This window comes from Hyla sarda, chromosome 3 (assembly GCF_029499605.1).
Source record: "Hyla sarda isolate aHylSar1 chromosome 3, aHylSar1.hap1, whole genome shotgun sequence".
NCBI lineage: Eukaryota > Metazoa > Chordata > Amphibia > Anura > Hylidae > Hyla > Hyla sarda.
Window position 1 is genome coordinate 252,874,345 of NC_079191.1, and position 22,762 is coordinate 252,897,106.

The following is a 22,762-nucleotide window of genomic DNA, read 5'->3' on the forward strand; positions in this document are numbered from 1 at the left end:
GGAAAAATAAAAAAGTTATAGGCGTCAGAAGATGACATTTTTAAACGTATAAATTTTCCTGCATGTAGTTATGATTTTTTCCAGAAGTGCGACAAAATCAAACCTATATAAGTAGGGTATCATTTTAACCGTATGGACCTACAGAATAATGATAAGGTGTAATTTTTACCGAAATATGCACTGCGTAGAAACGAAAGCCCCCAAAAGTTACAAAATGGCGTTTTTTTTTTCGATTTTGTCGCACAATGATTTTTTTTTCCGTTTCGCCGTGCATTTTTGGGTAAAATGACTAATGTCACTGCAAAGTAGAATTGGCGACGCAAAAAATAAGCCATAATATGGATTTTTAGGTGGAAAATTGAAAGGGTTATGATTTTTAAAAGGTAAGGAGGAAAAAACGAAAGTGCAAAAACGGAAAAACCCTGAGTCCTTAAGGGGTTAAGGACACGCACCGTAAATGTATGGCGCTGCAGAGAGCTACTTTTACGTACAGTTACGGCACAGCTATGAAGCGAACGCAGGAGCTGCGCTCACTTTATGCACTGCGGGTCCCGGCGGCTGTCAGCAGCTGCGGACCCGCCGGTAATGGCGGACATCAGCAAACCCGCTGATGTCCGCCATTAACCCCTCATATGCCCTGATCAATAGAGATCATGGCATCTGCGGCAGTGCGGCACTTAAGATGGCTGATCTGATCGCCTGCGGCACTGCTGAGCGGCTCAGATCAGCCAAGATGGTGGACGGAGATCTCCTCACCTGCCTCCGTCCATCTGCCTTCCAGCAGACCAGAGCAAAAGATCACCGATAATACTGATCAGTGCTATGCCCTATGCATAGCACGGAACTGTATTAGCAATCTAATGATTGCTATAAATAATACCCTATGGGGACTAAGAAGAGTTTAAAATAAATTGCCCCTCCCCCAATAGTTTTAAATTACCCCTTTTTCCCATTCATAATAAAAAAAAAGCATAAAAAACGATAATCATATTTGGTATTGCCGCGTGAGTAAATGTCTGACCTAAGAAATATAATGTTAATGATCCCCCTATGGCGAACGGCGTAAACGTAAAATAAATAAATTAATTTCTGCTTTTTTCTCACATCAAACGGCAAAATAAAATTATAAAAAGTGATCAAAAAGTCACATATAAGCAAAAGTGGTATTAAAACAACATAAACATGGCGCAAAAAATGAACCCTTACATATCCCTGAATACGGAAAAATTTGAAAGTTAGAGGTGGTCAAAATAGGGCAATTTTAAATGTACTGATTTTGTAAAAAAATAATGATGATAATTTGAGAAAGCAGTACAATAGAAAAGTATGTAATTATGGGTATCCTTTTAATGTGCAGCGTGAAAATGAAAATTCTCACAACAGTCTGCATGCATATTTTTTTTTCCCTGGGACTATTCTTTGGCAAATGTATTCCCCAGGGAGTTATATTCTATGTTTAATGTTTACAGCCCTTTTTATATGTAAATTGTTACTGTAGCCGGTTTCCATGGTTGCCGATCTGATACAGACACTCTCTCCCATATGCAGTGTTCTGAAACACCTTGAGCTACCCCCTGAGGACGCTGCATTATCGCGGCAGAAACGTGTTGGAACCCCATGCTGTGATTTCTTATATTTACATTTATATTTACTTTGGTAGAGATACTTTGTTTACATCACTTAACTAGTATCTTCCTGTTATGTGGATAATTGTGCTATTCTTATTAGCATGGTTATTAAGTTGCATTAGGGCTGAGCACTCTGTCTTGAGTATGGGTGCACAGCGCCTGCTTTTGTTGTATAGAGCAATAGTCTATATCTTCATGTAGCTAGTGCGCTAATCTGGCAAAACCAGATATTTGTTATCTCTTGATATTTTTTTAAAGACACATTGTTTTTTGTATATATTTTATTGAAAACAAATAAAAAGTTATATTTTATGGTCCTCCCCGCTTTAATCCACACTGGTGATTAGGCTTTATTTTCTGTATATTGTAGGCAGAGGATTCCTAGTTGTCATACACACATACTAGTTTATTATGACTATTAAAGAGTACCTGTCATTATCTTATTAAATTCTATAATCCTCCCAGTTCACTGCCCCATCATGATAAACCACCCCCTGCCTTTATTTTTTAGTATTCAACCTTGATATTGCTCTATATTTTCTGCTCAGTCTCAGATTCACAGACTGGGAAGGGGCGTTACCCAGCAGGCGTGCTATCATCTGAAGCCATACAGGGGAGAACTTCCTCACGACACACAGCCCCGAGCAGTTCAGTGTGAGATGGCTAATGCTGCACACACCCCCCTCAGCACTCCAGACTGCATTTCCTGTGTTTGGACTTCTGCCAGGCCAGCGGGAGTCCAAAGTCTGTGCAAGAGATAGGGGGTAATGTGCTCTGGACAGGTAGGGAGACACCTAGTGACTGCTTTTTTAAACACAAATAAGAAAACTTCATTTCTCGTTCGCTCTTCATTGGGGGACACCTAACTGATTGGTATATGCTCTTGCCACTAGGAGGCGCTGACACTAGGAAAAAGAAAAGTCAGCTCCTCCTTGGCAGGATATACCCGCCCACCTGCAGTGAGGCAACCAGTTTTAGCTAGTGTCACTTAGGAGGTAAGACACAGGTCTGGAGCTCTCCAGACCTTGCCTTTTTTTTATTATTTTCTAGTAAGGGCTGTTTAGTCAGGTTCTTTATTCCTTTTTGTTTCCCTTTTTCAGGTTGGGGTTCAGGAGCATGGCGCTACATGTTCCCCCATATGCGGCTAAGGTGCACGGGACATAAAATACAAATGCACCGTTAACCCCTTCCCGCCAACGGCCAGCGCCTGGGGTTGCACCGTGGGTCCAGGTCCCCCTATTTTCCCTGCTCGTCTTGGGCTGTAGCAGCATGACGTGATGCAGGTGACTAAAATGCTGGCTGAAGACGTCTCTAGGTGAGTATGTGAAGATAGGTGAGTATGTACAGATGGTCGGGTGAGTGTTCCCCTCCCTGCACGGGACTTAAGGGTTTATTCCTTCCTTGTGGTTTTCAGGGGCCTGGCTCTTGTGGGGATGTTTAATGGGGTCGGGGCTCTCACTGTTAGTGTCACTTGTCCCTTACCCGGGCAGCCGCCGGTTTTTATTCATTCCCTTTTATTCATTCCTTCACAGCTCCAGCCCGTCGCTGTGTCGCCGGCGGCGGAAGCCATAATGGAGGCAGGTAACTCCGCCCTCCTTCTTCCCGAGTTCAGAGCGTGAACCTGGGATCTCACCTGTAGGGAGGCTCTCTGCCGGCACTGCCTTCAGAGCGCCGACAGGGGAGAGATTCTTTGCCTCTCCTGACGGGGCTTGCTCCGCCCCTTTCCTCCCCTCAGCGAGCTCTCCGGTCTGGCGCGCTGCAGGGGGTTTACCGCCGGCTGGGGTGACGGCCGGTGTACCCCTCCGGCCGACTACCCCCGGGCAGCGGTTGCGAGTCTGCGCGGGGGTTCGGGCATTGCTGTCCCTCACGCGGCGATCGAAAACTCTCCCGCCGGAGGGACGGGGACCTGTCTACTCCCGGACGGGGACTCGGAGCTTAGCTCCGCCCCAGACTTTTTTCAGAGCTGGTCCCGTCCGCTCTCGCAACCTTACTGCGGTGGGTGTGTTACTGGACGAGGACTGGTACATGTCCCCGTCCATACAGCAGTAAAGTGGGGGTCTATATTTCCCACCACAGCGGCTCCACCACTATGAACCCCCCCCCCCCCCCTCCCAGAGGGCGGAAACACAATCTTGCATAAGTAATATTTATTGGGGGGGGAAAAATGCAGCTTTTCTAGCCATTTGGTGCAGTTTGGCACCCTCTTGTGGCCAATCCTGGCATTACATTGTATTTGCTTTAAGTTTAATGCCTACAGCCCTGAGTTCCTGGAGTCACTCCTGCTGGCCTTCCGGTACCTCCCTACTGGGATTGATTCGCTGTCTGCTGTGGACCCATATCTATGGCAGAGCTTTGGTGGTTCAGTGGTAGAATTCTTTTGCAGTTCCAATACCCCACTGCTGGGTGCGGTATATGGAGAACTGACCGATGTGTCTTCAGGACCCATACCAGTTAGCCAGACAATGGTCTGCATGGTTTCCTCTGCCGTTTGGTGCACGTCTCTCAGCTGATGTATCTGTTGCTGCAGTTCCGATACCCCACTGCTGGGTGCGGTATATGGAGAACTGACCAACGTGCCTTCAGGACCCATACTAGTAAGCCAGACAGTGGTCTGCATGGTTTCCTCTGCTATTTATCACACATGTCACGGCTGAGGTGTTTGTGGCGACAGTTCCGATACCCCACTGCTGTGTGCGGTATATGGAGGACTGAACCGATGTGTCTTAAGGACCCTAAGGCTCGTTACGAAGTCTTCTACGGACCCCTTCCAGTAAGCTAGACAGTAGTCTGCATGCTTTCCTACATCGCCGGTCACACGATTCTCGGCTGCTGCATCTGCGACTAGAGTTCCGTTTCCTCACTACTGTTGGTGTATATGGCTGTCTTCTGTGGATCCATGCCATTAGGCCAGTCGGTTGTCTGCATAGTTGACTACACCGCCTGTCATACATCACACGGCGGATGTGTCTGCGGCTGGTGTTCCAGTCCCTCTCTACTGAGTAAGGTACTGATGGGATGAATAGTTGTTGTTGGTGTATCCCTGCCAGTAAGCCTGACCGTGGTCTGCATGGTTGCTTACGCCACCTGTCATACATCAGATGCCTGATGTATCTGCGTCTGGGGTTCCGGTCCCTCACTGCTCAGTGAAGTGCAGGTGGCATGCTTGGTTGTCTTCTGTGCATCCTTGCCGGCTAGCCAGATAGTGATCTGCAGGGTGGCCTACACCGTCTGTCAAACTTCAAACGGCTTCTGTATCTGCAGCTGTAGTTCTGGTACCTCATTGCTGGTGAGGTGCCAATAGGATGCATCGTTGTCTTGGACTCTTACCAGTGAGCCAGTCATTCATCTGCTTGGTGGTCTACACCACCTGTCCTACATCTACCACCTGTTGTCTCTGCTTCTGCAGTCTCGGTACCTCACTATTGTGGGTGGTGTCCGACGGAGTGTTCCATTATCTGCTCTGGTCCATGCCAGTGAGCCGGCCGGTGGTCTGTATGGTTGCCTGCACCGCCTGTCATACATCACACATCTGCTGTGTTTGAGGCTGGGGTTCTGGTACCTCCCTACTGAGCGAGGTGCCAATCAATACACTGTCTCGTTTTCCATAGTCCTCTACCTATCTACCTGGTAGTGGTCTGCAAGGTTTCCTGCGCCACTTGTTACGCATCACATCACCGGTGTATCTGCGACTGGTCTTCCAAACCCTCACTACTGGGATGACTCGCTGTCTCCTAGGGACTCATACGGTAAGCCAGACAGTTGTCTGCATTTTTTCTTCTGCCGACTATCTCACGGCAGATGTTTCTTTGCGGCTAGTTTTCCAGTACCCCACTGTGGTGCGTGGTATACGTGGAACTGACCCAGTATGTCCCATAGACAATATGCAGGGATGTCAGCTTCTCTCTATCTCCCTTCAGGGGGCGGGGTTTCTTGGCTCCCCGCCCTTCCACCTTTTCGTAGGTGCGCAGTTCTCTCCGGTCTGGCTGTACCCCTTCCCTACGGTCTGGGGGGTTCCTTGCTCAGCCAGACTGCTGCTTTGGGTCATCTACCATGCATTGTCGCCCCGTGGACGGTAGTTCACCGCTGCCATGGTAGTTTTCGTGGGTGTCTCTCCGTTTTGCTCCATGTGCCTTATACACTGCACCACATACTGGTTTACTGGGTGGCCTGCTTGGCAGGTCCCTCTCTGCATGCCCGCTACTCTGTCTACGGGCCAGTATCTCCCCACTGTGCATCGTCGTGTGCGGGACCAGTCGTGGCCATGGTCTTTTTTTTGCCCTATGGCCAGACTGTCTGTCTGGTGTTCCAATCCACCTGGTCACCTCCCACATTCGGCTGCCACTGCAGCTGTAGTCCGGTGTCTCTCTCCCAGGTGCAGTCCCGCAGAGCGTGTGTATGTGGGTTCTTAGGTCCCTTCTTCCTGTAGGTCACACTGTGTCGGCCTTTTTTCCTGCTCCACATCCATTCTTCCTCTCCTGAGTCTGCGACCGCAGCCCTGGTGCCTAGCACCATTAGGAGTTGGGGTGTGGGTTTTTTGTTTTTTTGTCTGTGGATTCCGGGGCCTTTTGCAGCAACAGGAGCGTCTTTGTTCTCCTTTCTTAGGTTGCGTTCTTGGTCTGCTGTGGGCATAACTCCTTTCCTGCTGGTTCCTGTGGATGTTTTCACAGTGTCTGCAGTCTTGGTCTGCCGCTGTTGTCGTGGGGTCCTCATGTCTGTGTTCCTACATATTCGAAGACCGCTTTGCAGGTTTAGAGCCACCTTCTTTGCTCGGTAGTGCGCTCAGGGGCTTCCGGTGCTGTTGTATCTGCAGTCCGGGGCGGTTGAGCACCTCTGTTCTGACATGGGGCCTGCTGGGGTGCCTGTTGGTTCAGCCCCTTTCTGTACTTCCGGGTGTTCTTTTCCAGGGTTTCTGTCCGGGTGACTCAGGTGCCTCCTCTATCACTATCTGGATTGACCCTCAACAGGCCTTGTATTTTTTGCCCAGCTTCGGAGTGCGGGGCTCTGATCCCTCTAGGATCGCACGGTTGCTCCTCTAGGCGGCAACTGTTGCGCTGGAGCCGGGGGGGGGGGGGGGGACTTTGTCCACCCAGTATTTGCATTTCCCTGCTCCTTCTGCGCCTAGCGCACGGGCCGCTCCCCCTTTTCATTTGGGATGCGGGGATCAGGGTGCTTGTCGTAGGTCTCTACTCCAGTTGTCGTCTCGGCCTCCCTAGTTTTTCCCTCCTGGAGGGACTATTTGGTTTTTGCTAAGATGCATTCAACAGTGGATTTTACAGTCTAGGCTTGTGTGCTTTCTGTCAGCTATCACAGCCTAGTGCTCTGTATGTCCTTCTTACCTTTTTGTCTGGGTCAGTCTTAATGCATTGACCCTAGGTCCCCTGGGGTAATTCTTCCTATGCCCGGACCCTGGGAGTCCAGCTGGGCTCTTATCGGTTATCCTCCATTTCCGTTTTGACGGGATGTTTCTTGAGGCTGTTCAGGTCTTCTCAGACCACTCTGTTCTTTCACTGTTGGTTCCCTTGATGGACTCTGCCCTGAGATGCTGCGGTGTGCCTTCTTTTTAGGCGGCTCTACGATTCCTTGAGCCTTGATGATGGTTCAGTTCTTGGACATTTATAACGGCCGGCCTCCGACTCCTCAGTGATCCATTGGTCGGGGCGGTATTCCTGTTCTGCTCTCCTTTATTTCTTTCTGGAAGTTTTTTTCGCAGGAGAGTTTTTTTTCGCAAGCATCTGGTTCCCCTTTTTCCTGTGGTTTCTTGTCTCTCTATTTGACCCAGGTGCCTTGGGTCTCTACAGAGGATGGACCTTTCCCTTGGTGTTCTGGTCCTTCTCCTTGGATGGGAGATCTTACGAGACCTCATTGTTCTGGGCCTAGTATGTCTCCGACCTGTGGACTCGTCCATAGACCTTGCGGGCATGCGAGTTCAGTCTTGGACTGTCTCCTTTCCGCTGGTGTTTGTTTTTTCCCACCCTAGGGCACTGCTTTGGTACATCCCATCAGTTAGGTGTCCCCCAATGAAGAGCGAACGAGAAAGGTGATTTTTTTTGTACTCGCCGTAAAATCTCTTTCTCGTAGCCTTCATTGGGGGACACCGCACCCACCAATTTCTTCCTTTTCCGGTTCTTGGTTTTTTTCCGGGATTCCTTTCTACGGTCCTTCGGACGTATTCCCTTTCGGGGTTCTCCTACTGCTTTGTGACAAAACTGGTTGCCTCACTGCAGGTGGGCGGGTATATCCTGCCAGGGAGGAGCAGACTTTTCTTTTTCCTAGTGTCAGCGCCTCCTAGTGGCAAGAGCATATACCCATCAGTTAGGTGTCCCCCAATGAAGGCTACGAGAGAGAGATTTTACGGTGAGTACAAAAAAATCTCCTTTTAAAAATTTTTTTTTTTTTAAAAGTACATTCGAAATATTTTTTTATTTACCATAAGGAGTGAAATAGCCAAAATTACTTTTAATGACAGTGCCCAATTAATGATCCTGGATATCTTCTTAATATGGTCATTTGATGAACTCCTTTAGTCATTGGTCGTATTCCTCTCTTGTGCTCATAACTTGGTATTTTCCTTGCAGGGAAAATGAAGCATTATGGAGAGAAATTACAGATCTGCGGGCTAAACACTCTCAACAGCAGCAAGTTATTAGAAAGGTAAGATGATACATTTTAAGAATGTTTTTCCATTCTATCTGTGGTACAGGAGGGAAGGTTCATACTTGCCTTGTCCTGTTTTGGAAAACTTGTTTAGAGACTTGATTTTTTCTTTTTTAATGTCTCCTCCTATTTTCAGATTGTCCAGTTCATTGTGACCTTGGTGCAGAATAATAGCTTAGTGAGCTTGAAGAGAAAACAGTAAGTTTTTTTGTTTTTGTTTTGAGTTTCTGTTTTGATGCCAGACAATGTTAACAGTAACTAATGTTTTCTATTGTTGTTTTGAAGGCCATTACTTCTGAACACAAAAAGTTCCCCTAAAGCCACTATACTACAGACATTGGTTAAAGAAACTGGAGAGGACAAACGCCATGTAAGTTTATTTTTATTTAACCATTAAAGAAGATGTCTGCTGGATAGGGGATAAATGTCTGATTGTTCGGACCCTGGCTCTGCTAAGGTGAGTTTTGTACCCAGCATGGCAGCTGGTCAAAACACGCCCCTCCATTCATATCTATGTATGAAGTGACCAAAAATTTTCTATTCTAGCCTTTTTTTGACTATTAAGCCATTGACCCCACGGTATAATTAACATTATAGTTGAATAGTTCGGACATTCACGCATGTGGTGAATCCATCTATGCTTATGTTTATTTTTGTTTTACATTATTTAACCTCTTGAGGACAAAGGGCATACCTGTACGCCCTTGTCCCGCTCCCCTTCTATGACGTGCGCTCAGGAGCTTAGCGCGGGTCATAGCGGGGTGGTTCCCGGCAGCAGATACAGTGATATATATAATAACCCCTTAGACACTGAGATCAAAGTTTATCGCAGTGTCTAAAATGTTTTAAAAAAAACAACTTCTCGGCTTTTTGGTTTCGCCATAGATTTTGTGGTGAAATGATTAATGCCATTATAAAGTAAAAACAAGCCCTCATATGGGTCTGTAGGTGGAAAATTGAAAACGTTATGATTTTAAGAATGGGAGGAGGAAAAATCGAAAGAGCAAAAATAAAAAATGGCCCGGTCCTCCAGGGGTTAAAAAAAAAAGGGTGATGTCGACTTTTATTATTGAAGGGGTTTATTCACTATTTTTTTTTTTTCTTCTTACAATTGCATATACTGAACATAGCACAGCATCATTGATCTGCGTCATCTGCGCTTCATTAGTGCTGGCTTCCTGCACTGAAGGAGCGCCAATTGGTAGGGACCTTCCACCTGCCCTCTCAGCTGATTGGGACTCTGATTTTGTTGCTGTGATCGCAATCAGCTCCCTGATTTGGCTGACAACTGAATTTCCCACATTTAGACACCACAATCAACTTTGATTGCCACATCTAAAGGGTTAATGCCAGACATCGACCCGTCCAGCATTACCTTTGGGTCCTGGCTGCTGATGGTAACTGGGGCCCACTGGGTATGAAGCACATGTAGCCCGCATCTACGCCCTTCGTCCTTAAGGAGTTTGCATAAGCCTGAAAGATGTAGCAAAGCCTCTGCAAAATGGTAACATTTTATGCATCACAGGTACGTGTGCCATCAATTCCATTTGGAAAGATTTGTTTTCCACAATGTGTGTTACATGGGAAATGTTTGATCCCAGTTGTTGGGAGTAACCAAATACTTGATGATTTCTAAGGCTGGCATTGACTCATGTCCATTCATCCAGCTTAGCTGCCACCCAGTCTGTAGGCACTGGATCAAAAGACAGTGGGGGAGATTCATCAAACCCTGTCCAGTGGAAAAGTTGCTGACTTGCCCATAGCAATCAATCAGTTTGCTGCTTTCATTTTTCACAGGCCTCTTCAAAAATGAAAGAAGCGATCTGATTGGTTGCTATGGGCAACTTTTTCTCTGGACAGGTTTTGATAAATCTCCCCGAGTGTCTTTTTATCCTCTGAAAACCAACTGAGGGGGGGCAGCTATGCAAGATGGTCTGCAGGCTATTTCATCATATAAGCCAATGTATGGGATGTTGGATGCAAAGATTCAGTTATTTGTATTCTGGACATGTTTGCAGGCCCTTAGTGGCAGAAAAATAATCCTATATACTTTTTTTTTTTTTTTTCTCTGATCTTTGCAGGTCCCACTTAGGACAGAAGCTTTAAACAGAGGGGAGATTTCTGATGATATAGTAATCTATGACATAACTGACAACATGGAGGATGAAGGAGAGAAAAACCATGCCACCCCTGACATTTCAAATACTCCCTCTCCTGATACAGTAAAGTAAGACCTCTTACATTTAACCATATAATATATGCTTTATGTTGGAAATTGCAGGTAAAAAAAAAGTGTAAATTCTTAATGTTTCTACTAGTGCTCACAGTTCCCCCGAAATTGTAATAGTGGAGGATGACAGTGAAGATGAAAATGTCCCAGTTACTCAAGATAGAGCCGCAGATGCAATTGGGTCACTGAGCCCAGTACGGGAGGACGTTTCAAGCCCACTGATGTCTGGTCCTCTGCAACTGAACAACCAGTCTTCACTTAGCACAGAGGACCCTGTCTCCATGATGGATTCTATTCTTAATGAAAGTGGTGTCATTTCTCAGAATATCAATCTGCTTGGAAAGTAAGTGCTAATACACCGCATAAAGAGGCCTTATGAAAAATAAGTGAAGTGCTGAATGTGTTGCTCCGTTCAAAGGATCAATGAGGGTCCGAGCAGTCGGCACCAACAGATATAATGGTTATCCCCTATACTGTGGATTTTCATCTTGGAATTTACCAGTCATACACATAGCATATTTACAGATTATCACCTCTCCATTCATTCTATACCAAATTGCAGTAGCCGATGGCTCACCTGCAAGTCAAGTTGAGGGACCCCCATAGAGATCATCCCATACACTAAACCCAATACACTGGGTTATAGGGCTGGTGAACAGGAGACCGATGCAGGCTCTCTGATTAACATATGTACCTTCTGTCCGGTACATTTGGCAAATTGGTATTTCATTTGGTGCTTGAGCCTGCTGAGCGCTCATGTGACCAGCACCCATGAATATTCAAATTCACCCGGCGGGCACGCCTCCAATGCGCAATTCGCCAAAGAAAGAAGTGGACCTTCATAGGAGAAGTTAATACGATACCCTGCATCAGTCTCCTGTTCACCTGCACTATAACCCAGTGTATTGGGTTTAGGGTGGGTGACCGGGATGACAGTTTTCCTTTAATATGTCTAATTGGTTATAAGATGTTTGTAAAAATAGTCTCAGCAAATCAAGTACCAGTTTGCTTCTTTCCACCTACTGAGCTGTAAATTTTTTGCCCCATGAACTTTAGTTTTTAACTTCACACTTCCTTTATGCCTTTTAATCTAAATTAATGTAACATTTCAGACAATTAAATTTTGTGGTAAAACCAAATGTGTTTCTTTTTTGCAGTGTTATATTTGGGGGGGGGGGGCAATTAAAAAAATTAGGGGGATTTTTCTAGATTTTTTAAAACATAATTTTTTTTTTTATTTGCGCCCAAGTTTGACTAGTAAAGCTGATGTTGTATTTGCTGAACTTGTCTTTTGTTTTACAGAGTGGAACTGATCGATTATCTAGACAGCATTGACTGCACATTAGAAGACTTCAAAGCTTTACTATCTGGACGTCAGTTCAGCATAGACAGAGACCTGCTGGTAGATGTATGAACAATTATTTTAATTCTTCCCCTTTGCTTATATTGAACAGCATTATTGTAATATTTGGTCTTTATTTTGAGACAGGAAAAATGCCTGTTTTATAGGCAAAGTCTGTAATATTTTTTATTTTTATTCATATTTATTGATTTTTGTTCCAGCTAACACCAGCTGATTGATAAGATGACCCAGAAGTAGTCCAGTTAAAGTGGTTCTCCGATAGTAAAAATAGTTTTAACTTGTCCCCTCATGCCGGGTCTAACAAGTAGTCTAATTTACTTGCATTAAATGAGCCGCTCAATTTTTGCTGCTTCAGTATATATTAACCATCAGGAAGTAGTGGAAAACATGCCGTCCCTTGTCCTCTTCGTCTCATCTCGCCCCTGCATGTGAGATAAAGACCATATGGCCTTTGTTTTGGCTAGGAGCCTGGCTTGCTGCATAGTCTCCTTGTAAGCTATGCTAACTTCCAAAACCATAGCAGCAATCCAAGCCCACAGCTGTGATGTGACACTGTTATGAAAAAAAACAGCCTGAGGTGGCGAGCGTGTAGTGCTTTGTGCGTGTGCTCCTCTGTCTCGCAGTCTGTCCAACAAGGGGATTTGGTGCACATTGGCAGTATACGCAGCAGTCAGAACGGCGCTGCACTGACTGCCAGGAAATGTTGCCTCAGAGCAGTGTCTGACGGGAAGAACAGGGCCAACAAACGGATCGGGTATATAGAAATGGGGCATTAGAAAAAGCAGCATGGACCAGAAAAGATGAAAGGGTGCACCTATTATTCCTAAGGCTTTTTTTTTGTTTTATTAAATTTTTTTCAATTTTTTGATTATTTTATTTAAATCATCAGATAAATCCTTAAATTTCATGTCTGTAATAATTATGTTCTTACAGAATGTGACCGCCTTGAAATATAAAACGAATGTTTTACGGCTCAGAAAATGTGCCAAGATACAGTGTGTTCGTATAGCCTAAGAACTCTCATTTTAGGTAGGCTAGGTTCACACCACGTGTTTGTCTACATTTAACTTGTTGACGTATAAAGACAAGCCAACTCGTCCTGAGACGGCAAGAAGTGTATGGCGCGGGCTCCCACCTCGAGCCAGTGTCATCCCGGCCAGCCTCCAGCTGATTCTTGTAGCTGGAGGCTGCTGTTAATAGCCGAACATGCAGTGATTGCTGTGGGCGGCTATTAACCCTTTAGATCTCCGCTGTCAAAGCTGACAGCGTCGTCTAAAGGGACCTTTAACTGCTCCCTAGTGGTGTAGTGTAAAAGTGTAAAATAAATAAAAAGTTTTAAAAAGCACTAATTAACCCCTTCCATATTAAAAGTTTGAATCACCCCCCCTTTCCCAAATTCCATATAAAAATATGTAACTAGAATAAAAATAAACATGTTGTATCGCCGTGTGTAAATGTCCGAACTATAAAAATATAATGTTAATTAAACTGCACGGTCAATGGCGTACTAGACGTAAAAAAAAAAATCTAAAGTCCAAAATTACTTATTTTTTGTCACTTTGTATACCCTAAAAAAAATGTATTAAGCAATCAAAAAGTCCCATCAAAACAAGAATAGTGCCGATAAAAACTTAAGATCATGGCGCAAAAAAAATGAACCCTCCTACATCCTTGTAGTTATAGGGGTAAGAAGATGACAATTTTACACATATTAATGCATGTAGTTTTATATTTTTTCTAAAGTAGTAAAATAAATAAAACCTACATTAATTTGGTATCCTTGTAACCGTATGGACCTACAGAATAAAGATCTGGTGTCATTTTTACCGGAAAGTGTACTGCGTAGAATCGGAAGCCCCCAAAATATACAAAATGGCTTTTTTTCCCCAATTTTTCCCCACAAATTATCTTTTTTTTTCTGGCTTCACCATAAATTTTGTGGTGAAATGATTGATGGAATTACAAAGTACAATTGGTGGCGCAAAAAATAAGCCCTAATATGGGTCTGTATGTGCAAAATAGAAACAGTTGTGATTTTTAGAAGGTGATAAGAATTTCGCAAAAACTGAAAAACCCTGCGTCCTTAAGGGGTTAAAGTATAGTAGAATCTCCCAAAAGTGGACAGTCACGGGGAATTTAAAAAGTGTCTGCTATTGAGAGATGTCCCCTATTGGGAAAAAAGCTCAAAAATCTTTCTAAGGCTGGGTTCACACCACGTTTTGTTAAATACGGTTCCCGTATACGGCTGGGAGTAGGGGGGGGGGCCTTAATCGCTGCGCCCGCACTCAGCCGTATTTGGGAACAGTATTTAATGTATGTCTATGAGCAGACCGGAGTGAACCGCAGCCTCCGGTCGGCTTTGTTTTCGGGTGTATGCAGTTTCCCGACCGTAGGCAAAAAACGCGGTCGACCACATTTTTGCCTACGGTCGGGAAACCGCATACACCCGAAAACAAAGCCGAGCGGAGGCTGCGGTTCACTCCGGTCGGCTCATAGACATACATTAAATACGGTTCCCGAATACGGCTGAGTGCGGGCACTGCGATTAAGCCCCGCCCCCCTCCTCCCAGCTGTATACGGGAACCGTATTTAACAAAATGTGGTGTGAACCCAGCCTAAATGACGGAATACTTTTACTGTACTCACTATAGAGTGTAATTACCTATAAAACATGATAATAAGCGACATTACAGTAGAATCTCCCAGTGCTGTTTAATCACTCATCCCTCCCCTGTATCATTTCATGCCCTGTTTATACCCTGTGTAGTTAAGGGGGAATGAAATAGCATAGGGGGATCAAGAGGAAATTATGTGGCACAGCGGGTAATAAGGGGGGGGGGGTGATTTGGCACAGGGAATAAAGTGGCACAGGGGATCAGGGAAGGAGGGGGGTGAATGATGTGGCCGACGGACGTACAGAACCACTGTTTAAACAGCCGTCTTGTGCTTCTGTGCTGGGGCTTCTCCAGGGGGGTGCCACAGGGGCCTGGGCCCCCTACTGGGGTATTGACTGTACCCCTGACGCTGGCCCTGTGTACAAGGTAGGACCAGCACATAAGCCTGGTTGTCTCCAGCAAAATTAAACGGTCAACCATGTTTTTGTGTACAGTGAAAAATGTGGGCTTATGGTCAGTTTTTTCTTACTAAGTGAATGGAAAAGGATTAAGCTGTAGGGTATATGGCAGCGTCCATTTTTAGCATCAGTTCAACGTGTTTTTAGAAAAAAACTAAGACAAAAGCGTAGTATGAACCTAGCCTTACTTGGAGTACTTGTTTCTATGCCTTAATATAACTGACATGTTTTTTATGCTTAACCCCTTAAGGACCAGGCCATTTTACACCTTAGGACCCGGCCATTTTTTGAACATTTGACCACTGTCACTTTAAAACATTAATAACTCTGGAACGCTTTTAGTTATCATTCTGATTCCGAGATTGTTTTTTTCGTGACATATTCTACTTTAACATAGTGGTAACATTTTGTGGTAACTCGCATCCTTTCTTGGTGAATAATCCCCAAATTTGATGAAAAATTTGAAAATTTAGCATTTTTCTAACTTTGAAGCTCTCTGTTTGTAATTAAAATAGATATTCCAAATATTGTTTTATTTTATTCACATATACAATATGTCTACTTTATGTTTTAATCATAAAATTGACGTGTTTTTACTTTTGGAAGACCTCAGAGGGCTTCAAAGTTCAGCAGCAATTTTCCAATTTTTCACAAAATTTTCAAACTCACTATTTTTCAGGGACCAGTTCAGGTTTGAAGTGGATTTGAAGGGTCTTCATATTAGAAATGCCCCATAAAAGACCCCATTATAAAAACTGCACCCCCAAAGTATTCAAAATGACATTCAGTCAGCATTTTAACCCTTTAGGTGTTTCACAGGAATAGCAGCAAAGTGAAGGAGAAAATTCAAAATCTTCATTTTTTCCACTCGCATGTTCTTGTAGACCCAGTTTTTGAATTTTTGCAAGGGGTAAAAGGAGAAAAATCTTCCTAAAATTTGTAACCCAATTTCTCTCGAGAAAGGAAATACCTCATATGTCTATGTAAAGTGTTCGTCGGGCGCAGTAGAGGGCTCAGAAGGGAAGGAGCGACAAGGGGATTTTGGAGAGTACATTTTTCAGAAATGGTTTTTGGGGGGCATGTTGCATTTAGGAAGCCCCTATGGTGCCAGGACAGCAAAATAACCCCCACATGGCATACCATTTTGGAAACTAGACCCCTTGAGGAACGTAATAAGGGGTACAGTGAGCACTTACTCCCACTGGTGTCTGTCAGATCTTTGGAACAGTGGGCTGTACAAAATTTTTAATTTGCACAGCCCACTGTTCCAAAGATCTGTCAGACACCAGTGGGGTGTAAATTCTCACTGCACCCCTCATTACATTCCATGAGGGGTGTAGTTTCCGAAATGGGGTCACATGTGTTTTTTTTTTTTTTTTTTTTTTTTTTTTTTTTTTTGCGTTTGTCAAAACTGCTGTAACAATCAGCCACCCCTGTGCAAATCACCTCAAATGTACATGGCGCACTCTCCCTTCTGGGCCTTGTTGTGCGCCCCCAGAGCACTTTGCTCCCACATATGGGGTATCTCCGTAGTCGGGAGAAATTGCATTACAAATTTTGGGGGGCTTTTTTCCCTTTTACCTCTTGTCAAAATGAAAAGTATAAAGCAATACCAGCATGTTATTGTAAAAAATTTTTATTTTACTCTAACATGCTGGTGTAGACCCCAACTTCCCCTTTTCATAAGGGGTGAAAGGAGAATAAGCCCCCCAAAATTTTAGGCAATTTCTCCCGAGTACGGCGATACCCCATATGTGGCCCTAAACTGTTGCCTTGAAATACGACAGGGCTCCGAAGTGAGAGCGCCATGCGCATTTGAGGCCTGAATTAGTGATTTGCATAGGGGTGGACATAGGGGTATTCTACGCCAGCGATTCCCAAACAGGGTGCCTCCAGCTGTTGCAAAACTCCCAGCATGCTTGGACAGTAAACGGCTGTCCGGCAATACTGGAAGTTGTTGTTTTGCAACAGCTGGAGGCTCCATTTTGGAAACAGTGGCGTACCAGGCGTTTTTCATTTTTATTGGGGAGGGGGGCTGTGTAGGGGTATATGTAGTGTTTTTTTACTTATTTTATTTTGTGTTAGTGTAGTGCAGTGTAGTGTTTTTAGGGTACAGTCACACGGGCAGGGGATTACAGCGAGTTTCCCGCTGCGAGTTTGAGCTGCCGCGCAAAATTTGCTGCATCGCAAACTTGCAGCCTGATACTCACTGTAAGCCACCTGCCCATGTGAATGTACCCTGTAGATTCACAAGGGGGGGACCTCCAGCTGTTGCAAAACTACAACTCCCAGCATGCACGGTCTATCAGTGCATGCTGGTAGTTATAGTTTTGCAACAGCTGGAGGCACACGGGTTGGGAAACACTGAGTTAGGAAACAGACAATGTTTCCCAACCAGTGTGCCTCCAGTTGTTGCAAAACCACAACTCCCAGATAGCCGAAGGGCATATTGGGAGTAGTGGTTACGCAACAGCTGGAGGAGAACAGTTTGGGGACCACTGTGTAGTGGTGTCCAAGCTGTAGCCCTCCAGATGCTGCAAATCTACAACTCCCAGTATGCCAAAACTGTCCAGGCATGCTGGGAGTTGTAGTTCTGCAACATCTGAAGGGCCAGATGTTACAGAACTACAACTCCCAGCATGCCTGGACAGTAAGGGCATGCTGAGGATGTGTAGTTTTGCAACATCTGTAAGGGCACAGTGGTCTCCAAACTGTGTACCTCCAGATGTTGCAAAACTGCAACTCCCAGCATGCCCAGACGCCAAGGGCCCGACTGCAGCTGAAGAGGAACTCTCCTGTCGCCGCCGCCGCCTTCTTCATCGCCGGGATCTGGGTCTTCAAGGACGAGGTAAGTACCGGGGCCGGGCCGGGCCCCAGCACTCCCCCGCCGCGTCCTCTGGTCTTCCTCCCGTCCTCTCCGGACTTCGCGGGGCAAGGCGGGAGGAAGTAACCGCCCCCCCCCCTGCGATTGGTCGGTTAGCTAACCGATGAATCGCAGGGGATAGGAGGAGGTGGCAGGCTTGCCACCTAGCTCCTATACTTCAGCATGGTCCTGGCTTTCTGTTACAGCCGGAATCATGCAAAATTACCGGGCGGTCGGTATCTCCACAGATCGCAGGGGCGATTTCCCTAGCGATTTGAGGCGATCGCCGACATGGGGGGGGCCTACATGGCCCCCATCGGCGTTTTCCCTGGATGCCTGCTGAAGCATTTCTGCTATACGGGTTCTGCTGTATATGCTATTCAGTGTTTGCTTTCTGCTATACGGGTTCTGCTGTATATGCTATTCAGTGTCGGCTCTGCTATACGGGTTCTGCTGTATATGCTATTCAGTGTCTGCTTTCTGCTATACGGGTTCTGCTGTATATGCTATTCAGTGTCGGCTCTGCTATACGGGTTCTGCTGTATATGCTATTCAGTGTCTGCTCTCTGCTATACGGGTTCTGCTGTATATGCTATTCAGTGTCTGCTCTCTGCTATACAGGTTCTGCTGTATATGCTATTCAGTGTCTGCTCTCTGCTATACGGGTTCTGCTGTATATGCTATTCACTGTCGGCTCTCTGCTATACGGGTTCTGCTGTATATGCTATTCAGTGTCTGCTTTCTGCTATACGGGTTCTGCTGTATATGCTATTCACTGTCGGCTCTCTGCTATACGGGTTCTGCTGTATATGCTATTCAGTGTCGGCTTTCTGCTATACGGGTTCTGTTGTACATGCTATTCAGTGTCGGCTCTCTGCTATACAGGTTCTGCTGTATATGCTATTCAGTGTCTGCTCTCTGCTATACGGGTTCTGCTGTATATGCTATTCAGTGTCTGCTTTCTGCTATACGGGTTCTACTGTATATGCTATTCAGTGTCTGCTCCCTGCTATACGGGTTCTGCTGTATATGCTATTCAGTGTCTGCTCTCTGCTATACGGGTTCTACTGTATATGCTATTCAGTGTCTGCTCTCTGCTATACGGGTTCTGCTGTATATGCTATTCAGTGTCGGCTCTCTGCTATACGGGTTCTGCTGTATATGCTATTCAGTGTCTGCTCCCTGCTATACGGGTTCTGCTGTATATGCTATTCAGTGTCTGCTTTCTGCTATACGGGTTCTGCTGTATATGCTATTCGGTGTCGGCTCTCTGCTATACGGGTTCTGCTGTATATGCTATTCAGTGTCGGCTCTCTGCTATACGGGTTCTGCTGTATATGCTATTCAGTGTCGGCTCTCTGCTATACGGGTTCTGCTGTATATGCTATTCAGTGTCTGCTCTCTGCTATACGGGTTCTGCTGTATATGCTATTCAGTGTCGGCTTTCTGCTATACGGGTTCTGCTGTATATGCTATTCAGTGTCGGCTCTCTGCTATACGGGTTCTGCTGTATATGCTATTCAGTGTCGGCTCCCTGCTATACGGGTTCTGCTGTACATGGTATTCAGTGTCGGCTCTCTGCTATACGGGTTCTGCTGTATATGCTATTCAGTGTCTGCTTTCTGCTATACGGGTTCTACTGTATATGCTATTCAGTGTCTGCTCTCTGCTATACGGGTTCTGCTGTATATGCTATTCAGTGTTTGCTTTCTGCTATACGGGTTCTGCTGTATATGCTATTCAGTGTCGGCTCTGCTATACGGGTTCTGCTGTATATGCTATTCAGTGTCTGCTTTCTGCTATACGGGTTCTGCTGTATATGCTATTCAGTGTCGGCTCTGCTATACGGGTTCTGCTGTATATGCTATTCAGTGTCTGCTTTCTGCTATACGGGTTCTGCTGTATATGCTATTCAGTGTCGGCTCTGCTATACGGGTTCTGCTGTATATGCTATTCAGTGTCTGCTCTCTGCTATACAGGTTCTGCTGTATATGCTATTCAGTGTCTGCTCTCTGCTATACGGGTTCTGCTGTATATGCTATTCACTGTCGGCTCTCTGCTATACGGGTTCTGCTGTATATGCTATTCAGTGTCGGCTTTCTGCTATACGGGTTCTGCTGTATATGCTATTCAGTGTCTGCTTTCTGCTATACGGGTTCTGCTGTATATGCTATTCACTGTCGGCTCTCTGCTATACGGGTTCTGCTGTATATGCTATTCAGTGTCGGCTTTCTGCTATACGGGTTCTGCTGTATATGCTATTCAGTGTTTGCTTTCTGCTATACGGGTTCTGCTGTATATGCTATTCGGTGTCGGCTCTCTGGTATACGGGTTCTGTTGTACATGCTATTCAGTGTCGGCTCTCTGCTATATAGGTTCTGCTGTATATGCTATTCAGTGTCGGCTTTCTGCTATACGGGTTCTGCTGTATATGCTATTCAGTGTCGGCTCTGCTATACGGGTTCTGCTGTATATGCTATTCAGTGTCTGCTCTCTGCTATACAGGTTCTGCTGTATATGCTATTCAGTGTCTGCTCTCTGCTATACAGGTTCTGCTGTATATGCTATTCAGTGTCTGCTTTCTGCTATACGGGTTCTGCTGTATATGCTATTCACTGTCGGCTCTCTGCTATACGGGTTCTGCTGTATATGCTATTCAGTGTCGGCTTTCTGCTATACGGGTTCTGCTGTATATGCTATTCAGTGTTTGCTTTCTGCTATACGGGTTCTGCTGTATATGCTATTCGGTGTCGGCTCTCTGGTATACGGGTTCTGTTGTACATGCTATTCAGTGTCGGCTCTCTGCTATACAGGTTCTGCTGTATATGCTATTCAGTGTCGGCTTTCTGCTATACGGGTTCTGCTGTATATGCTATTCAGTGTCGGCTTTCTGCTATACGGGTTCTGCTGTATATGCTATTCAGTGTCGGCTTTCTGCTATACGGGTTCTGTTGTACATGCTATTCAGTGTCGGCTCTCTGCTATACAGGTTCTGCTGTATATGCTATTCAGTGTCTGCTTTCTGCTATACGGGTTCTACTGTATATGCTATTCAGTGTCTGCTCTCTGCTATACGGGTTCTGCTGTATATGCTATTCAGTGTCGGCTCTCTGCTATACGGGTTCTGCTGTATATGCTATTCAGTGTTTGCTTTCTGCTATACGGGTTCTGCTGTATATGCTATTCGGTGTCGGCTCTCTGGTATACGGGTTCTGTTGTACATGCTATTCAGTGTCGGCTCTCTGCTATACAGGTTCTGCTGTATATGCTATTCAGTGTCGGCTTTCTGCTATACGGGTTCTGCTGTATATGCTATTCAGTGTCGGCTTTCTGCTATACGGGTTCTGCTGTATATGCTATTCAGTGTCGGCTTTCTGCTATACGGGTTCTGTTGTACATGCTATTCAGTGTCGGCTCTCTGCTATACGGGTTCTGCTGTATATGCTATTCAGTGTCTGCTTTCTGCTATACGGGTTCTACTGTATATGCTATTCAGTGTCTGCTCTCTGCTATACGGGTTCTGCTGTATATGCTATTCAGTGTCGGCTCTCTGCTATACGGGTTCTGCTGTATATGCTATTCAGTGTCGGCTTTCTGCTATACGGGTTCTGCTGTATATGCTATTCAGTGTCGGCTTTCTGCTATACGGGTTCTGCTGTATATGCTATTCAGTGTCTGCTCTCTGCTATATGGGTTCTGCTGTATATGCTATTCAGTGTCGGCTCTCTGCTATACGGGTTCTGCTGTATATGCTATTCAGTGTCTGCTCTCTGCTATACGGGTTCTGCTGTATATGCTATTCAGTGTCTGCTTTCTGCTATACGGGTTCTACTGTATATGCTATTCAATGTCTGCTCTCTGCTATACGGGTTCTGCTGTATATGCTATTCAGTGTCGGCTCTCTGCTATACGGGTTCTGCTGTATATGCTATTGTGTCGGCTCTCTGCTATACGGGTTCTGCTGTATATGCTATTCAGTGTCGGCTTTCTGCTATACGGGTTCTGCTGTATATGCTATTCAGTGTCGGCTTTCTGCTATACGGGTTCTGCTGTATATGCTATTCAGTGTCGGCTCTCTGCTATACGGGTTCTGCTGTATATGCTATTCAGTGTCGGCTCTGCTATACAGGTTCTGCTGTATATGCTATTCAGTGTCGGCTTTCTGCTATACGGGTTCTGCTGTATATGCTATTCCGTGTCGGCTCTCTGCTATACGGGTTCTGCTGTATATGCTATTCAGTGTCGGCTCTCTGCTATACGGGTTCTGCTGTATATGCTATTCAGTGTCGGCTTTCTGCTATACGGGTTCTGCTGTATATGCTATTCCGTGTATGCTTTCTGCTATACGGGTTCTGCTGTATATGCTATTGTGTCGGCTCTCTGCTATACGGGTTCTGCTGTATATGCTATTCCGTGTCGGCTCTCTGCTATAAGGGTTCTGCTGTATATGCTATTCCGTGTCGGCTCTCTGCTATACGGGTTCTGCTGTATATGCTATTCCGTGTCGGCTCTGCTATACGGGTTCTGCTGTATATGCTATTCCGTGTCGGCTCTGCTATACGGGTTCTGCTGTATATGCTATTGTGTCGGCTCTCTGCTATACGGGTTCTGCTGTATATGCTATTCCGTGTCGGCTCTGCTATACGGGTTCTGCTGTATATGCTATTGTGTCGGCTCTCTGCTATACGGGTTCTGCTGTATATGCTATTCCGTGTCAGCTCTCTGCTATACAGACTCTGTAGCGCATGTGGAAGTTTCACAATTTCGACCCTGCTATACAATGCTGTGTAGCATGTGCTCTGCTATGCGGCAGGAAATTTCGTCTGAAGGAGAACCGTCTGAGGCATGATGGTGTTTTGGATAAAGGAGTTTTGGATGAGGGAGGAGGGAGTTGTGGCCGAAGGATGACAGCGATTGGTGTGAGGGAGGAGGCAGGACGCTGTTTCGCCTG

At 45.5% G+C, this 22,762-nt stretch overlaps 1 protein-coding gene across 1 annotated transcript in view; it reads left to right on the forward strand.

The window, feature by feature from the left end:
- The window catches only part of LOC130361036 (heat shock factor protein 2-like), a 40,939-nt gene that overhangs the window by 1,610 nt on the left and 16,567 nt on the right, over nucleotides 1-22,762 (forward strand). Inside the window, exons 3-8 of the mRNA XM_056563596.1 lie at nucleotides 8,204-8,279; nucleotides 8,419-8,480; nucleotides 8,568-8,652; nucleotides 10,364-10,509; nucleotides 10,601-10,855; nucleotides 11,815-11,920. Coding sequence (XP_056419571.1) covers nucleotides 8,204-8,279; nucleotides 8,419-8,480; nucleotides 8,568-8,652; nucleotides 10,364-10,509; nucleotides 10,601-10,855; nucleotides 11,815-11,920 — 730 coding nt within the window. The remainder of the gene's footprint in view (nucleotides 1-8,203; nucleotides 8,280-8,418; nucleotides 8,481-8,567; nucleotides 8,653-10,363; nucleotides 10,510-10,600; nucleotides 10,856-11,814; nucleotides 11,921-22,762) is intronic.